The sequence below is a fragment of the Tauraco erythrolophus genome, chromosome 27 (assembly GCF_009769465.1).
Source record: "Tauraco erythrolophus isolate bTauEry1 chromosome 27, bTauEry1.pri, whole genome shotgun sequence".
NCBI lineage: Eukaryota > Metazoa > Chordata > Aves > Musophagiformes > Musophagidae > Tauraco > Tauraco erythrolophus.
This window is the reverse complement of record NC_141491.1, coordinates 5029439-5044495: the sequence shown is the minus strand read 5'-3', so window position 1 is coordinate 5044495 and position 15057 is coordinate 5029439. Positions and strand designations below refer to the sequence as shown.

The window sequence follows — 15057 nt, the reverse complement described above, 5'->3', positions numbered from 1 at the left end:
CCCCTTTTTCCCCCCATCTTTCCTCCTCCAAGTTTCACGGAGACCGTCTCGGCAACTCGGCCGGGGAAATTTGGGACTTTCTCGCGTTCAAGCCGCCCGCTCCCCGCTCCGCCTCCGGCCTCCTTCCTCCCCCCCCCCTCCCCATCCACCGACACCAACCCCGGAAAAACAAACGCGCCAACCCACCCCAAAGTCTTTGTTCTTCAAAAAAAAAAAAAAAGAAAAAAGGAGGAAAATAAATAAAATAATAATAAACGTTGGGATGAGAGCCGGAGGGAGCCCGGAGGAGGTTTCTCCGCGTGCGTGTCCGAGCGCGTGCGTGCGTCCGTCCCCTCTCCCGTCCCTCTTCCCAGACGGCTCTTGTAAAACTTTGCGGCATGTGACGCTGCTCCGGCCTCTTCTGGCAGCTTGACAAGAGCCGCGGAGCGCGGGCGGCTTTTAAGGAAGAAACTCCATTCCTGAAGATGAGGGAATTAACACGTTCCCAGCAAGGGACGGCGCCCCAGACGACGGCCACCGCGGTGGAGGCGACGCGGACCCTCACCACGGCGGGTCGCAGCCAGGGGAGAGGAGCTGAATCCGAAGCTGGGTGGACTTTTCCCCCTTCCCCGGCTCGCCGGGAAGCAGCTCTTCCCTCCTCTTCTAAGCCGCCGGCGATGGCCGGAGCCGCCGCCGCCAGCGTGGCAGGTCAGGCCGCCGCTCCGAGCTTTCCCGCCATGTCCTTTGTGGCCTTTTCCCCTTGTTTCCAGCCAGGATTTCCCTTGCCCAGGGGGGAGGAATCCAGCAGGATCCGGCTGCTCCGTAACCTCCCACTTCAGGTGAAGGTTATCCCGGGGGACGGGACCACCCTGTTCCCACCGAGGACAGGGGACGGGTCCAGGGCCACCGTGCCACCAGCACCTGGGTCCGGTCCAAGTCCCCACCCGGAGCTTTTCCCGGCACCGCCCCGGCAGCCGGATCTCCTCCACGAGGGTTATTAGTTTATTTATACACATTTTCAGGAATTATTTGCCTACGTGGAGCTCGGCGCTGCGGGAGAACAGCGCCAACAGCCTTATCGAGGGCAGCAATGCCACTTCCTCGCACGCGGCCGCCAGACGGGGCCCCTCCGTCGCCACCAGGGCTGGCTGGGGGGAGCGGCGGCCCCTGGCCTTGCCGCCGACCAGACACCAGGGTGACGGGCACTGTACAGCCGCTGCGGGAGGTTTGCTGGGCTGCCTTCCTCCCGGCTCTGCAGCGGGACGAGCAACACGGTCCAGGGGGGGGTTCGGTTTTAAGTGCAGGGTCTTTAGCAGGACAGCCCTGCGGGGGAAAGGGAAGGACGATGCAATCGGTCCGAGCTCAGCTGTGCTTCCCCTGGGGCACGAGGGCTCCACCAGCCCCTCGGTGCTCCCCAAATCCTGCCAGAGCCAAGCGTCTGGGCCCCGCGGAGAGTCAGGGCAGCCTTGACCTGAGTTCCCCTCTCCCAGCTGCAGTCGCTGCCTCCCTTCTCCCCCCGGCAGCTGGGAGCAGATGAGGCCAAAGTCCTGGCAATCTCCGTTTTCCACCCAGGGCTGATAAACCATGCGGGCACGGAACGGCAGCGATCTCCACCCATCCCAGTTTTGAGCAGGAAAGAGTCAATATTTAAACCCAGGTTTGTTTCCTGGGAAGATAGTGGAGCGCTGGGGCTGTAGGTGGGAGAAACCCCCAGCTCCGTCCTGAGTGCCAGACCCAAACCTCCCCCTACACCCATTCCTTTGTTCTCCCCATGGCAGGTTTCACCCCAGTTCCCCTCTCCTGCAGGAGCAGGGCACCATCCCCATCACCTGTGCCACACCAGCACCAGCTGTGGGGCTGGGCACCCGCTAATGGGGCAGCAATTTAAGGGAGGGGGGTGCCCAGCCAGGGTTTGGGTTGTTTCCTTGTCTGTGTCTGGTGCAGACACTTTCCTCGTAGTGGGACACTTCCAGTGACGCATGGGACGGGAAGAACCAGGGTTAGAAACAGGAGAAGGTAAGGAAATATTTAATTATCCTATGAATGGTGGCCCCTACTTCAAGGCAAGGCAGTGCACTGAAACCTTTGAAACCTGGTTTTCATTTAAATTGACCAAAAACTGTATTCCAAATGTTGTGTTTCTAGTAAAGCTTGTGGGTCCCAGGGAGCTGGGCAGAAATTGCCAGCAGGATGCTCGTTCTGGTGCAGATTTAGGTAAATTGAAGGAAATTGCACTTTTTGTTGCAGTGGCTGCAGCCAGGGTGTAGGAGGCTTTACAGGTGTGTGGCCAGCAGAAGGTGGCTGTAATTTTGATGGTAAAGGGACAAATTCCTGAGCAGACATTGTGTGATCTGGGAGATGCAATGCCTGGTGTCAAGGGAGGCAAGAAACCAGCTACTGCCACGAAAGGCCAGTGGGTGAAGACCCTGTGAGCCGTGCAGGGGGGATGGAGCAGCTGAGCCCACCCAACGGGCTCAGAGCAGGTCTGGCAGCAGCAGAGGGTCCCCATCACCCCTCCCAGAACTGCTCAGGGTCAACTTTAACCCCAAATACCTGCTTTCATGTATTTTGTTTCAAGTAGCCAAGCCCACTGCTGCCTCCAGCCTGGCTCCAGGTGCTCCCAGTTTGCTCAGTCTAAACCTGTCGACCTTCTATGGAGCTGAGGAAGATCAGAGGGAATCTGAGTTGGCAACAGCTGGTTTAGTCCTAGCTTTGGGGAAGAAACCAAAGGAAATGCTTGTCTTAAACTGAAACCTTCCCTGAGTGAGGGAGCCCGTTATGTGAAAAAAGAAACTAACACTTTTTAACAAAAGAAACACCCAAGAGTTGTTGTATTACAGCTGTATTTTGGAGCACAGTTAAATCCTCTTTGAAATAATCTCCGGTATCGGGGTACAGGGCCATGCATTAATGAACTTCTGTTACTGTAACGTACACCGTACAGGAGGGAGGGAGGAAGGACAGACAGGACTGACTTCAAAACACCAAAGGGAGCTGGGTGGGAACCACCGGTCCCAGTGTGTACCAGCACTGTCCCGCAAGCCCTGGCTGGGAGGTGTGGATCAAACCCATGTGATGGAGGAAACCCCCGTGCGACAGCAGGTTGGGGTCCCTGGAGGACCAGGATGGGATGTGACCCCAGCTGCTGCAGCAGCACATGGGAACCTGCTCAAGGACTGACCCCAAAACCCGTTCCCAGGGCGTCCAGCAACACATCTGTGCAAAAGACTGCTTCGTGGGGGAACCAAAATGGGGGAAAATCTGCCTGGCTGCTGCAACAGCACAGACTGGTGCAAAAAGAATGCTTGTCTGGGAAGCTGAGGATCAATCCTGCCCTGCTGCTGCTGGTGAGCTCTTGGCCCTGACGCCTTGCAAGCCTTTGGCCAGCTCAAGGTTTATTCCAGAGGACAACAGACTGATCATGCCTCCTGGAAGGCGAACCCTTCTGCGTGTCGCCACCAGCAGGATGCTGCCACGCAGCAGCCCAGCGCTGCAACATGTGGCTCCGTGTCCATCGGTGCAGCAGCGATGCTCGGGGCTGGCAGGAGCCTGGCAGGGCTTGTGGTCCCGCTGGCTGGGACACACTCATGCCACACAGCTGGGCCAGTCCAACCCAGGACCCATCTCTACTGGGGAATGCATACAGGCTGCCTGCCCAGGTTCCACCCAGTGGTTCTGTGGGGTGTATCCTAAATACAGCCCATCCCGTTGCCAAAAGTCTTCCCAAAGCAGTTACTGCCTGCAGCACACATCCTTCCCCAAGTGCTCTCTCCATGTCCGAGTCCCAGCGCCGCCCTGGAGGTGAACCGTTCCTGTCTCTTCAGGACCGTGCTGTTCTTTGTAGCCAGACTCCTTCCCTCTTCTGTTTTGATGCTCTAATTTCCTTTTCATGCCCATGGGAGGTGGTTTGCTCTCTGGTAGTGCTCAGGTACCCTCAAAACCTTAAACATGGGTCACAGGGTTGATCTGGCCCAGGATGAGCTACCTGCTGCACAGATGTTTGCCCTCTCCAGAAGAGACAAGAGGCCAGTCAGCTGGTGTAGCCTTCCCAGCACGGCAGCCTTGGATCTCCTCTTCTCAGCTCCGGCAGAACGAAGCAGTCTTTTGGCCCTGCATCTCTGGGCTGGTTTGTTTAGTACCTGGGCATTTTCTGGTTTCCCAGACTTCTCCAGTGACTCCAGGGCTACAGCCTGGACCAAAGAGAGGAGACAACGCCCTTCTGCTCTCTGCTACACATCCGGGTTGAGACAGCCATAAGGATGGAGCTTTGGTCCAGCTGGAGCCTGAAGCCAGATCTCCAGAAGCCAACTTGTTGCTGGCCTTGCTGGAGAGGAGGTGTCTTGTTCTGGCATCATGGACTTTGGATCGAAAAGAAAAAATATACATATATCAAAACAAGCTTAGGGTTTCTTGAGGAGTCTGAGTTCATCACCTCTCCCTGCCGAGGAGTCAGTCGATGGGGAAGCAGGCGGCTGGCATGGGCGCTCTGCGGAAGAGCAGGCTGGAGCCACGGAACAGCTGCCCCTGAGGAGGAGAGAGCACAGGGTCAGGGCAGCCACGCTGAGACCCAGCTGGGGAATTGCAGCTGGTTCAGCAGGGACCAACTGGTGTCCCCTGCAAGGCCTGAGCACCCCAGGCTGCTACGGAGAAGAAAGTGAGGCTTCAGCCCCGTGGGTGCTGGAGTTGGGCATTTCCCCCAGGCGTGACTGGTGCAGAGCCACCTTGCTTTGCTGTGTGCAATGCATTGCCTAAAAGTTTGCAGGCTGCAAGCTTGGTGCATGTAATGGGCAGACCAGTACTGCCATGCCTGGTACCAGTGCCAGAACTGGAGAGATGGAAAGAGGTTACAGAGCACATCAAGGATGCGGCACAGGCACTTTTTAGGCAGCACTGGAGACCGCAGGAAGGAGCAGAGGGAGCCCAAAGCCCCGCGAGCGCCCCACTCCCTCACCTGGGCACTGAGATACCTCCAGCAATGGATCCAGGACGCAAATGCGGGAGCGTAGGGAGGGAGGCCGGCACGCAACCTGCATGGCAACAAGGAATAGCTGAGATGGTCTGTACAGATGTCACACTATCCAACAGGTAACAGGAGAGCAGCACTAAGTGTGAGCGAGGACACGGGAACAGCGGCTGCAGCGGGCTGCAGGCCAAACTACCAGCTCGTTATTTACAATGCAACAGATCATGTAATTTAATTACCCCTGGAGTGTACAAATGAGGAGTGTTACCTGGATACATTAAGAGTCCAGGACTACACACTGTATCTACACCTTCAAGAGCCAGCAGATACCAGGAAAACACTCCACCAGTGGCTCGGATCCACTCCCCTCCCCATAGCACGCATGTGGACGACTTCTTGCAGCAGTGGGATTGGGAAAGCAAGAAAAAGTAGGATTGGTCCTGCTCCTGCCTGCACCCATCACTGCATTAAGAGCTTTGGGTTCCCCCGTGCTGCTCCTCAGAGCCAGCATGGTGCCTTCAATCCCTTCTGCCTCCAGTCTAGTTCAGGTTGGACCACACCACCACGACTCTCCCTATTTCTCTCCACTTGGGCTTTTACACTGCTCTTGTCTGTGCCCTCTGATCTAAAATTATAAGCGACCTGGGACAGGAAACAAGCCAACTCTGTGAGGTGCCATGTAGTTTACGGTTCTGTATGAAAGCTTTACGATCGTTAGCAGAGCATTCAGACAACAAGGGGCTGGAAGAAAGGAAGGGAAAGCCTTAGATCTCAGCGTGAGGGACATACCCACAGTTGTTCACTGCCATGAGATCTCCCACGAGAAGGAATGGGTACGTCAGCATGCTTACAGCGATCTGAAAGCACAGAAAACCAGTAGCCTCTCTAATGTTCACCATCAAAAAAACCTAGTTACAGCTTTTGCACGTTAGCAAAGTTATCCTCACCTTTGCACATAAAGTACAGACCAGCCTTTGCCCCCAGACCATGAGCTCTCACCCCACAGACAGCAAGAAGAGGAGAAATAACAAGGCAGTTGCCTACATACCCCCATCACGAATTTTGTGTAGCTCCGGATCACCGATGCCTGGCTGAACTGGAAAGAGAAACCAAAGGGATTATGGAGGAGGTGGGTGACACTGGGCTGTCACTGTCACTACCTGACATCCCTCTGAGCCTGAGATGATGGGTGTGGGGCAGCAGAAGAAGGCAGAAAGCAATGGTAGCCATGCTGCCTCCAGGCTGAGAATCAGAGAAGGTGTTTGCTATCAAACCTGAACCCCTAAACTGCAGCTGAAACATGGCCCTGAGCAGATGCTGCATCTTTAGCACTTTTAGTGTTTTACCCAAAGCCCAGTGTCTCTGTATTAATTTGGCCATTAACCTCCCACTAGCTCCTCGCACCTGCAGGTGCTTGGTTCGGGCCCCCCCAACCCCTCCATCGGGCACTCCCACTCACGTTATCATCTACCGCATAGGTGTTGATGAAGTGAGCCAAGAGGTTGCAGCACCACAGGAAGATGACATCCCCCAGGATGTGAGGGACTAAACCGCTGCAACGGCAAAAAGAGGGGCATGAGGTACAGAAAGGTCCTGGTGCTGCCTCCCGAGGTGCCCAGCCCTCCCTCCACCAGCGCAGAGGAACCCCATTTCCCCAAAATGCATCTTTACTTTCAGAGGAACTGAAGGGAAAAGGAGAGGTTTCGGGGAAGAGATCTCCTGGCCTTCAAACACTGTCCTATGTGTGCTGCCAGCTGCTTTGGCTAGGGAGAAGGAAGTTCGGGATCTGTCATTTGGGCACGACTCAGGCAATTCCCTGTGTTCTACCCCAAATTCCTTCTCGGCCCAACTCCTGCTCTGAAACTGAGGTGAGACACAGACAAAGTGGTTCCCATTAAGCTCAGTCTGCAGACGCTCTTCTGGATGAGGAATGAGAAATTCATCTCTTTGTGGAATCTCCCTCCTTTTAGAAATTAAAATGAGGAGGGTTGTTCCTAGGAAACCTGCTCTACTGCAAAGTGGGATTAACTGGGGGCAGCACTCCAGTCCCTCTGATTTTTCCAGTTCCTGCTGCCACCTGGGAGCACAGGGACACAGGGTGATGTGCTGCTCTGAGTGATGCCTCTCACCAACACGTGGGCTGGAGCTCCCAGCAGCACGAGCACCCCCAGCTTCTGCAGCTGATGGCACTAAAACGTGAACAAAGCATTTTTGAGGGTTTCTCCATGTTGTCAGGGCTCCTGCAGCACCTGTCGCAGCAGCACAGGCATCAAGCACAGGGCCTCCTGCTTTGGCTGTGCAGCTGTTTCACTGCAAAAGGACCCAGGTGTGTGTTAAACCTGTGTTTTGCTGGAAGAGATGTTCAAACATTCCTGAAAATAAGCTTGGTGAGAGCCACGTGAGTGTTTGCTGGGCTGGAAAGAGCCACCTAGTCCAAGTCATTAGTTTCTTCCCAAACACAACGCTGCATCTTTGGAGCAGGGAACTAGTTTTGTTTCATGCTGTGGTCGCTGCAGCAGCAGAACAGCAATTGGGACTGCATGCTCTTGATCCAGCCCGCTTCGCTCGCTTATACTTTTTGGGAGGCAACCTATGTATTGTCAAGGCCCCAGAAGCTCTGGAGATGCAGCTGAGGTCTCGGGGGCCAGGCACAGTGGAATTCTTCAACAGAAGATCCGCTGGCTTAAAAGATGTGACACATGAGAGCAACAGACAGGACAAAGAAATCGAAGGTCTCTGGTCCCAGAGATCTGGTCTGCTCTGCATTTAGCATTCAGCCTTTGCAAAAAAAAAAAATCCTTTCTCTGACTCCAAGTCAAGTGTGAAGCAGACTCCTGAGCTGCTGTGGGTGCGACAGCGGCTTAAAGCCCAGGCACAGAGGGCTGGGCCAGGACTGGCCCACGGCAGCCATGTAAGTAAAGCCTCACGATAAAGAATCAGATCATTAGTTCCAGTTGCAATAAGGATCCCATCCCTCCCTCTCCTCTGTCACCAAAGTAATCACGGATGCTGGGCCTGAGTTTATGGGATGACTGGAGACCAGGTATCTGAGAGAGCTGCAGAAGGGGACAAAAAAACCCAAATTCGTTTGAGCAACAGCTCTCACGCCTGGTGAGATGTCCAAGGTGATCCAGACTAGGCATATTTTCAGAAGATAAGTCATTAAAAGCTGAAACAGCAGCAGGCAGATGGTGGAGCCTGTGATGTACGGCGATGCCACCCGGCAGGAGAAACCCCAGTGCCAGGCAGGGCTGGGATAAGCCATCTTCGAGCTGACCACGTGCAGTGGTTTCGGAGCCCAGGCAACATCTTTCTGGCCTGCTGGCAGGCAGGAGACTGCTGCAGGCACCAGGGGAAGCAAGATAAGCCCATCCCCTGAAAAGTCTTCACCTCCAGCCAGGCACACATCCAGAGCAAGTGTGTGCTGCTGTTATTGCTGCACAGAGGTTACAAAGCCATGAGAAATCAGTGCCCCACAATGATTCTAAGGGAGCGGAAGTGTTTGGATTGCGTTAGGAGGGCTGAGAGCAGAAAAGCAGCAGTTTGGTCCTACTGATGCAGTTTGCGTTCCCGTCACGGCAGTGTGATTTCCTAGCGAGGCTGTAGAGCACATCTAACTTCAGAGCCCTCCTGAGACGTTTTGGGTTGTGTTAAAAGCCTTTCCTGTGAACTATTACGTTTAATTAGGCTACCAACAGTGTTTATTTTATGTGGAGGAAGGGAATGTGGTGGCTCCTTTCACATTATTTCCTTGGGAGGTGGAGGGGAGGGAGGGCTGCTGGGCAGCATGCTCCGGACATGCCCCATGCGCAGGGAACATCCCAGAGGAACCTGTATTTAATGGAGGAGGTTTGGGGCTGCACAGCTCAGCACAGCAGCTGTGGGCTGCAAAAGGCAGATGCAGTGACACTGCATCGATGGGGTCTCTGGAGAACTCTGGCCCTTTCCCCTTGGGGGGACCCTCTGTGATTGCTTGTCTCTTCCTGATGCATTCATGTTTCATCTAGAGGCCCAAATTTTGTGATTGCAAAAGCATCAGGGCTGAAAACCCCTCCTGAAATTTCGGAGCTGCCTTTACTAGTATTGACATAATAAAGTGAGTTCTCTCTCCACCGGCAGCGGAGGCAGCAGGTGGTTCTGCTTTTATATAGATATGGAAAAAAAGGCAAGAAGCGTTAATTATTGAGTTCAAGCAAAAAAGGTGTCTGCTAGACTTTCACTTCAGCTATGCCACCGACTCGCCACACTTCGTAAGCAGCTGGAAGCACCCTCCCTCTCCTCCTGGTCCAGGCAGCATCACGCTCCTGTCGTACAGGCAAACCTGCTGCCAGCACGATCCACCTGCTCATTACGGTGCTCTTCAGAGAAATGTGCTGCTTATCCAGGCCCTGGCTTGGATATTTCAACAAGGGGTCTCGTTGCATTTGATCTTGGTGCCTGTTGCACAAACAAATGCTTTAAAAGGCCCTTCATTGAAACACAACGAAGGGCCAAGGGGAAAAAGAAAAGGTAAGAAAAAATACAAGGTTTTCCCTGGGCTCTGAAAGTTTGATTGAAGGTAAGATCTGGGGCAAACTTACTGGTCAAACTGGAGCGCTGTCAAAGGCACAGATTTAATCTGTGCTCATGGGACTGACATGAGAGTCCCGTGGTCAGACAAGGTTTCAGATGGGGGGAGCTCAGCAAAACTCCCTGAGGTTGGCAGAGCAGCCGGGTGAGCCGTCTGCGCCTTCGGACTACGGGAGCAAGTATTTAAACCACAACTCACGTACACAAAGAATCCCAGGATCCCTTCTTCCTTAAATATCCTGCCGATGGCACGGAACACACCGCTGCCGAGAGAGGAAAAGAGCTATAAGCATGTAGGGGTTGCTCCATCTCCACCCCACGCAACTCTGCGTGCACTCCGCAGCCACCAGCCACAGCAGTGCCCCCTCCCAGGCCCCACGCCAGCGATGCAGCGGGTACCTCTGTTCTCCTCAGCCCACGGAGGGTCGTGTCTGCACGCCGCCAACCTGCAGTAACGCCTGGGATAATTTTAAATGCCGAAGCCAGAAGAGCTCTGCTTGGCTTCGTGCGAGCGGACGCACGTGCCGCAGCCACAGCACATCATGTGCTGTCATCAGGCTGATTCTCAACCCAGGAACCCTGTCCTGCCTCCGGGAGCTCATGCTGGCAGTCGTGGCTTAGCTGCAATCGTGTCTAGCATGCTTTCAGCTGGCTGCAAGTGCAGTTTTGCCCTGCAGAGAGGTAGATACTACTGAAAAAGGCTTGGAAAACTCTTGCAGGCTAGCAGGGTTGCAGCAACGCTTCGTATTGCCTACTCTGCCTCCCTGCTGACCTCCCTTTCTATCAACACCCAAAGCAAAAAGGCAGGAGACTACGCGATCAGCAAGGTGCGTTACAGCTACCAAAATCCCAAAGGACACAAGGCAGAACAAGTATGCCAGGGACAGAGCCCAGTCCTCCCCCATCCCTTCACCCCCGAGTCACCCACTCTCTAACCATGGCTCAGATTCACTTTTCGGTCTCCCAAACCTCCTGGGTTGCCACATCCCCCACTGCCTGGGAGCATCTGGCACAGCTGATTCCGGGACTCGTGCTTCTGCCCACCCAAACCCTTCAGAGCTGCAGCCACGCACCTGTATTTGACTTCCCGGCCTACGAACTGGACCATGCAGCGCATAGAGATCACTAGGAGGAAAGAAACACAAAGCTGACAAAAAAGCAAATCCAGTTTGGGTTGCAGTGGAGGTGAAGGAATATGCGATCTGAGCCTTCTGTCCTCCCTCCCCTCAACTCCTACCACCTCCAGCTCCTCTCGGTGGCTCTCATCACTACAAGCCTCGTTAGAAACAGTGCGCTCCCTAGGCTGGAAGTGATGGATTTCTGGCCCTAACCCCAACGGGATCTCTAGGACAAGCTCTTGGATGACTGGGAAGAGAGCACTTCAGCGCTCAGCTGGAATGGTCCCTGAAGGCCAACCCAAGCGTTGGCCTCCCTAAGCAACCACTCTGACTGCATCTGTTCTGTGGTTTTGTACAAAGCCATTTCCGACAGGGAATCACATGGAGTAAATGAGGTTTGGGGGCGATCCTCACTCCGGAGAGGGCTGCCAGGCAGGGGGACGGGACTCACCGTGCAGCGGATGTGAGACAACCCGGGACACACACTGCATCATCATCTCGTGAGACGTCTGGGAAGGAGAGAGAAGAAAAAATCACACCTGTAAGAAAAGCTGCGCTGCTCCACCTGCACAGGTCAGGCCCCTTCCCTTAGTGTCGTGAAACCCACTTCAGGTCCCTCTTTGGGAATCTGTTGTTCGTGGTAAACCTCTGTTCCTACAGAATATTTCATGGCTGGACACAGAGTGGCTACTAAATACTACAGCCTTTTCACCCAGAGGTTGTCTCCAAGCAATTGCACCCACAGTTTAAGCTTCCTTTGCTCTCCAGGTGCATCCCTGGTGCAATCTCCTCAGTAACGTGCAGTATCCACCTCACCTCTTTCACCACTTTCCTAAGGGAGGTCTTCACATCATCCTTGTTAGAAACATGCTCCATGTCTTCCAGTGGAAAGGCCTGAGCGGGGAGAGAAGAAACATATGGTCAAAACTGACGGAGCCACTGACCCACCAACCCTCCATGTCTGAGGACAGGAGGAAACCACGAGCAGTTGTGTTCTAGAGGGGAGGAGAAGATAAACAGGCAAGAAGGAACACAGGAGACGGAAGGACAGAAAGTGAAAGAGGGGAAGAGAAGGGTCAGGAAAATGCTTACAAAAAGCAAGTGGTGGTTCAAATTAAATAAAAATTGTTTAGAAAATAAGTTTTGGGGATACAGACACTGCTCTCCTCCTGTCCTGGAGGACTATTAAGAGCCCTTAGGAGATGGAGAGGGATGGGTGCGTTATTCCCCCACGTGCAGTCATGGCTGGGTGCAAGCACACGCAGGCTCCCTGGCTCCGCTGCCGTGGCACCGGCCGACCCAGCAAGCTGATTTACGGAGAGAGAAGCCGACTTTTACCTTCTTCATGCTTCCCCTGGTGATGGTGGATAAAGTGCTTGAGATGAGGCGAGGAGTAAGACCGCGGAAGAGGCCTCTCTTCCCATCCACGTCCACAATGTGTCTGGCTGGGTAAGAAAACACCAGGCTGCCCTCAGTCCGGAACCATCCAACTCGTGGAGAGCATCCCAACCACCGCCGGCGTCCAGCCAGAACCGCCTGGGAGCTCAGCACGGCACGGCAGCCACTTCGCGGTCCCACCGTAAGTCATTTATTACAGCAGTCCTAAATAAATTTCATAGAGGATGCAAAGAATCCGGAAGTATTCCCTGTTGTATCTGTCTAATCTGGAAGGATAGCTCTAATAATTTGAGCTACTTGGTTGATTTGCTCACCCGAAAGGGCTACAAGGCAGTTTGGACCGAACCAGAATCGGATCATCTCATGTCTGGTGTGGTGTCACCTCCTCCCTCTTCTCCAGAGGTCAGACTCAGGGTTAATATGGAGCTCACAAACCTAGGTTCAGTTCCTGCCTCCTCACCTTCTCCCTGGCAAAATTCCTTAGGTCTCCAGCCAAAAAAAAAGCCAACAGATCCAATTTCTCCCTGATATAACACAGTAGAATACACCCCACTATGTGCTTGTGGGTACCAACTGCTCCCCCGCCATCCTCTGCTGTCTCACGGGAAGCCAGGAAGGCTCTGCACATCTCCATCACCCAACACCATGAACCTACTTGGAAAATGCACCTTCCAAAGGGCAGCACCAGAGCATTTCCAGCCCTGGGTGTTCCAGGACAGGTCTGCAGTGCTTTCGTTCTGCTCCTGCGCTGGGACCCCCCGCCCTGCGAGCGTTGCCGTCTGATGTTGGGATCAGCCCAACTTGACTTTCAGGACTCTGCACTCCCATTCCCCGCAGCAAAACCGTGGTGAGAGCAGCCCCCAGGTCACAGAGTAGCCACCTGCCTCTCCTGTGCTGCTCCACCCACAGTGGAGTACTTTTTTTTTTTGTTTTTTCCTTCTAAACACATTACCTTCCCTTTTCTTGGTACTCCTGTCCCTTTAGGGCTCTGGGGACAACGCAAACGGGCAGGGCAGGGGGTCAAGCTATTGAAGGGCTGTTCCACAGTACAGAAAGGTGCTTTGCCATCTCTACGTTACCCATAAAACCCTCCACCAACAAACCTGCACCACCTAAACCCAGAGCAAGGTGCCCATGGGAAGGGGATGCAGCACCAGGGCAACCACCTCCTTGTCACCAGTAAGAGGCAGGTAAATCTGATGGCTCTGCAACTAGTTGTAGCATCTTACGTCCCGCTGCAGCCTCGGGATGATCCCAAGGACACTGCCGGGGAGGCGGGAGCGCTGCTGGAGGTCAGCTTGGTCTATCCAGCAGCTCCCAGCGCTGTTTTGGGGCAGGACCCTGCACTGGCAGGGAGGGACGTTCGCTCACCGTAGGTGAAGAAGCCAGGCAGGTACAGGACCTTCCTTCCCAGCACGTTTCTTCCAACGGTTGGAGGTAGTGGCTCATGCCCGACCTGCAAGAGAAGCCACGTGAGCAGGTCCCTGCTCCTGTCCCGGCGTTCCCAAAGCCCCCGGGCCACGCGGCCTCGATCCCGGCACCCCCAAGCTGCCGAAGGGCCACATCCCCTCCGGCACCCTCAGACACACAGGGGTGCCATGACACAGGCAGCCCCTTTCCCACTGTACGGGGTCCCCAGCGTACAGGGGGTCCCCATCCTTCCCATTTTACGGGCATCCCTACTACGGAGGGGTTCTCAGGACGCTGCATCCCCCACGTTATATAGGGGTTTCCCTTCCCTCGTTCTATAGAAGTCCCCATCACAGAGGGTACCCTCATCCCCCCCGTTTTCCTAAGGGTCTCCACTGCACAGGGTATCCCCATCCCACCACAGGCGGGGGTCCCAATGCCCCCGCTATAACGGAGCCCCCACTGTACAGGGGTCCTCACCCCTCCGTTACATAGGGCTTCCCAGTCCCTTTCATACAGGGGGTCCCCGCTGCAGAAGGTATCCTCATCCTCCTGTTACAGAGACTTCCCCATTTACAGCTGCTCTCATCCTCCCAGCTATACCGGGACCCCGGACACGGTGACCTCATCCCGTTATACGCGGGGGTCCCGTTATAACGGAGGGGGCTGCACAGATACTGGTTCCGAGCGCATGGAGGTCTCCATGGAGGCACTATACAGGGGACCCCCTCCCCCGTCTCCTCCGTTACACCGCGCTCCCGATCTCCCGTTACACTCGGGGGTCCCGTCCCCCCGGTACCGCCCCCCCCCCCAGCGGCCCCGGACCTGGACGAGCAGCTTGACGTAGAGCAGCGGGTGGCTGGCGGCGGCGAGCCCCGCTCCCAGCGCCACGAACAGCCCCTCGGCGCCCTCCGCCCGGGGCCCCCCCGGGGCCGCCCCCTCCGCGGCACCGCCAGGGGGCAGCGGCGCCCCCGCCGCCATCGCCCCCCGCCGCCACTGCGCCTGCGCCGCCTCCCGGTGCGTCGCTGCGTCACCGCGCTGGGCGGGACCATTGCGTGAAGCGCGGGGTGGGGAGGGGGCGGGCGGAACCATTGCGGGGGGAGATGGAGCCGCGGCGGGAGGGACGGGACGGGGCGTCCGTGGCAGCGGCGGAGCGGCGGCAGCCGGGGGCCGTGGCGGGGCCGCCTGTGTGCGCTGCTGCCCCGGGGGCTCCTCAGAGGGTCGGCCGCGGCGGGACGCACACGGCGGGCTGTGCATGGTGCCCGTGGAGCCTCCCGCCCCTTCGCGCCCCCGTCCCGGCACGTCCGTTCCAGCCCGTTCACGTCCTTTCCAGCCCGTTCCCGGCCGCTCCTGCCGGTGGGGATGTTCAGACCCGCACGGCCCAGGGGGGGTCACCGGTGGACGCGTTCCGCCCCACGGCGCAGCTCCAGCCTGTGCCCGGTCGGTGCCGTCGCACCGTCGCGTCGCGGCTCCGCGCTCGGCTGTGCCGCCGCTCCGGGGCACACGGCGGGGTCCCGCCGAGCCGAGCGCATTCCCGGTGTTTCTCAGGGCTTCTCCTGCTCGCAGCGTGCCGAGCTTCCTCTTTCCTTTTCCGTTTGAGGCTCACCCGGACACAGGCTT

At 56.0% G+C, this 15057-nt stretch overlaps 1 protein-coding gene across 1 annotated transcript; it reads right to left on the bottom strand.

The window, feature by feature from the left end:
- Positions 1-4385: 4385 nt before the first annotated feature.
- On the bottom strand, positions 4386-14418 carry MTCH1 (mitochondrial carrier 1). Its single transcript, XM_086627128.1, has 12 exons — positions 14263-14418; positions 13399-13483; positions 11968-12074; positions 11446-11523; positions 11081-11138; positions 10585-10636; positions 9715-9774; positions 6402-6495; positions 5991-6038; positions 5732-5799; positions 4931-5006; positions 4386-4503 (listed from the first exon to the last, which is right to left on the bottom strand). The coding sequence occupies exons 1-12, from the start codon at positions 14416-14418 to the stop codon at positions 4429-4431; spliced, it is 957 nt and encodes a 318-aa protein (XP_086483254.1). The 3' UTR covers positions 4386-4428.
- Between the last annotated feature and the right edge of the window lie 639 nt (positions 14419-15057).

Excerpts from the sequence above, each read along its gene's own strand:
- MTCH1 (XM_086627128.1), bottom strand. The coding sequence starts at position 14,418 with ATGGCGGCGGGGGCGCCGCTGCCCCCTGGCGGTGCCGCGGAGGGGGCG. Across the intron at positions 12,075-13,398 it reads GCCTGGCTTCTTCACCTACG|CCAGACACATTGTGGACGTG; the intron begins GTGAGCGAACGT and ends TTTCTTACCCAG. Across the intron at positions 11,524-11,967 it reads CCAGGGGAAGCATGAAGAAG|GCCTTTCCACTGGAAGACAT; the intron begins GTAAAAGTCGGC and ends CTCCCCGCTCAG.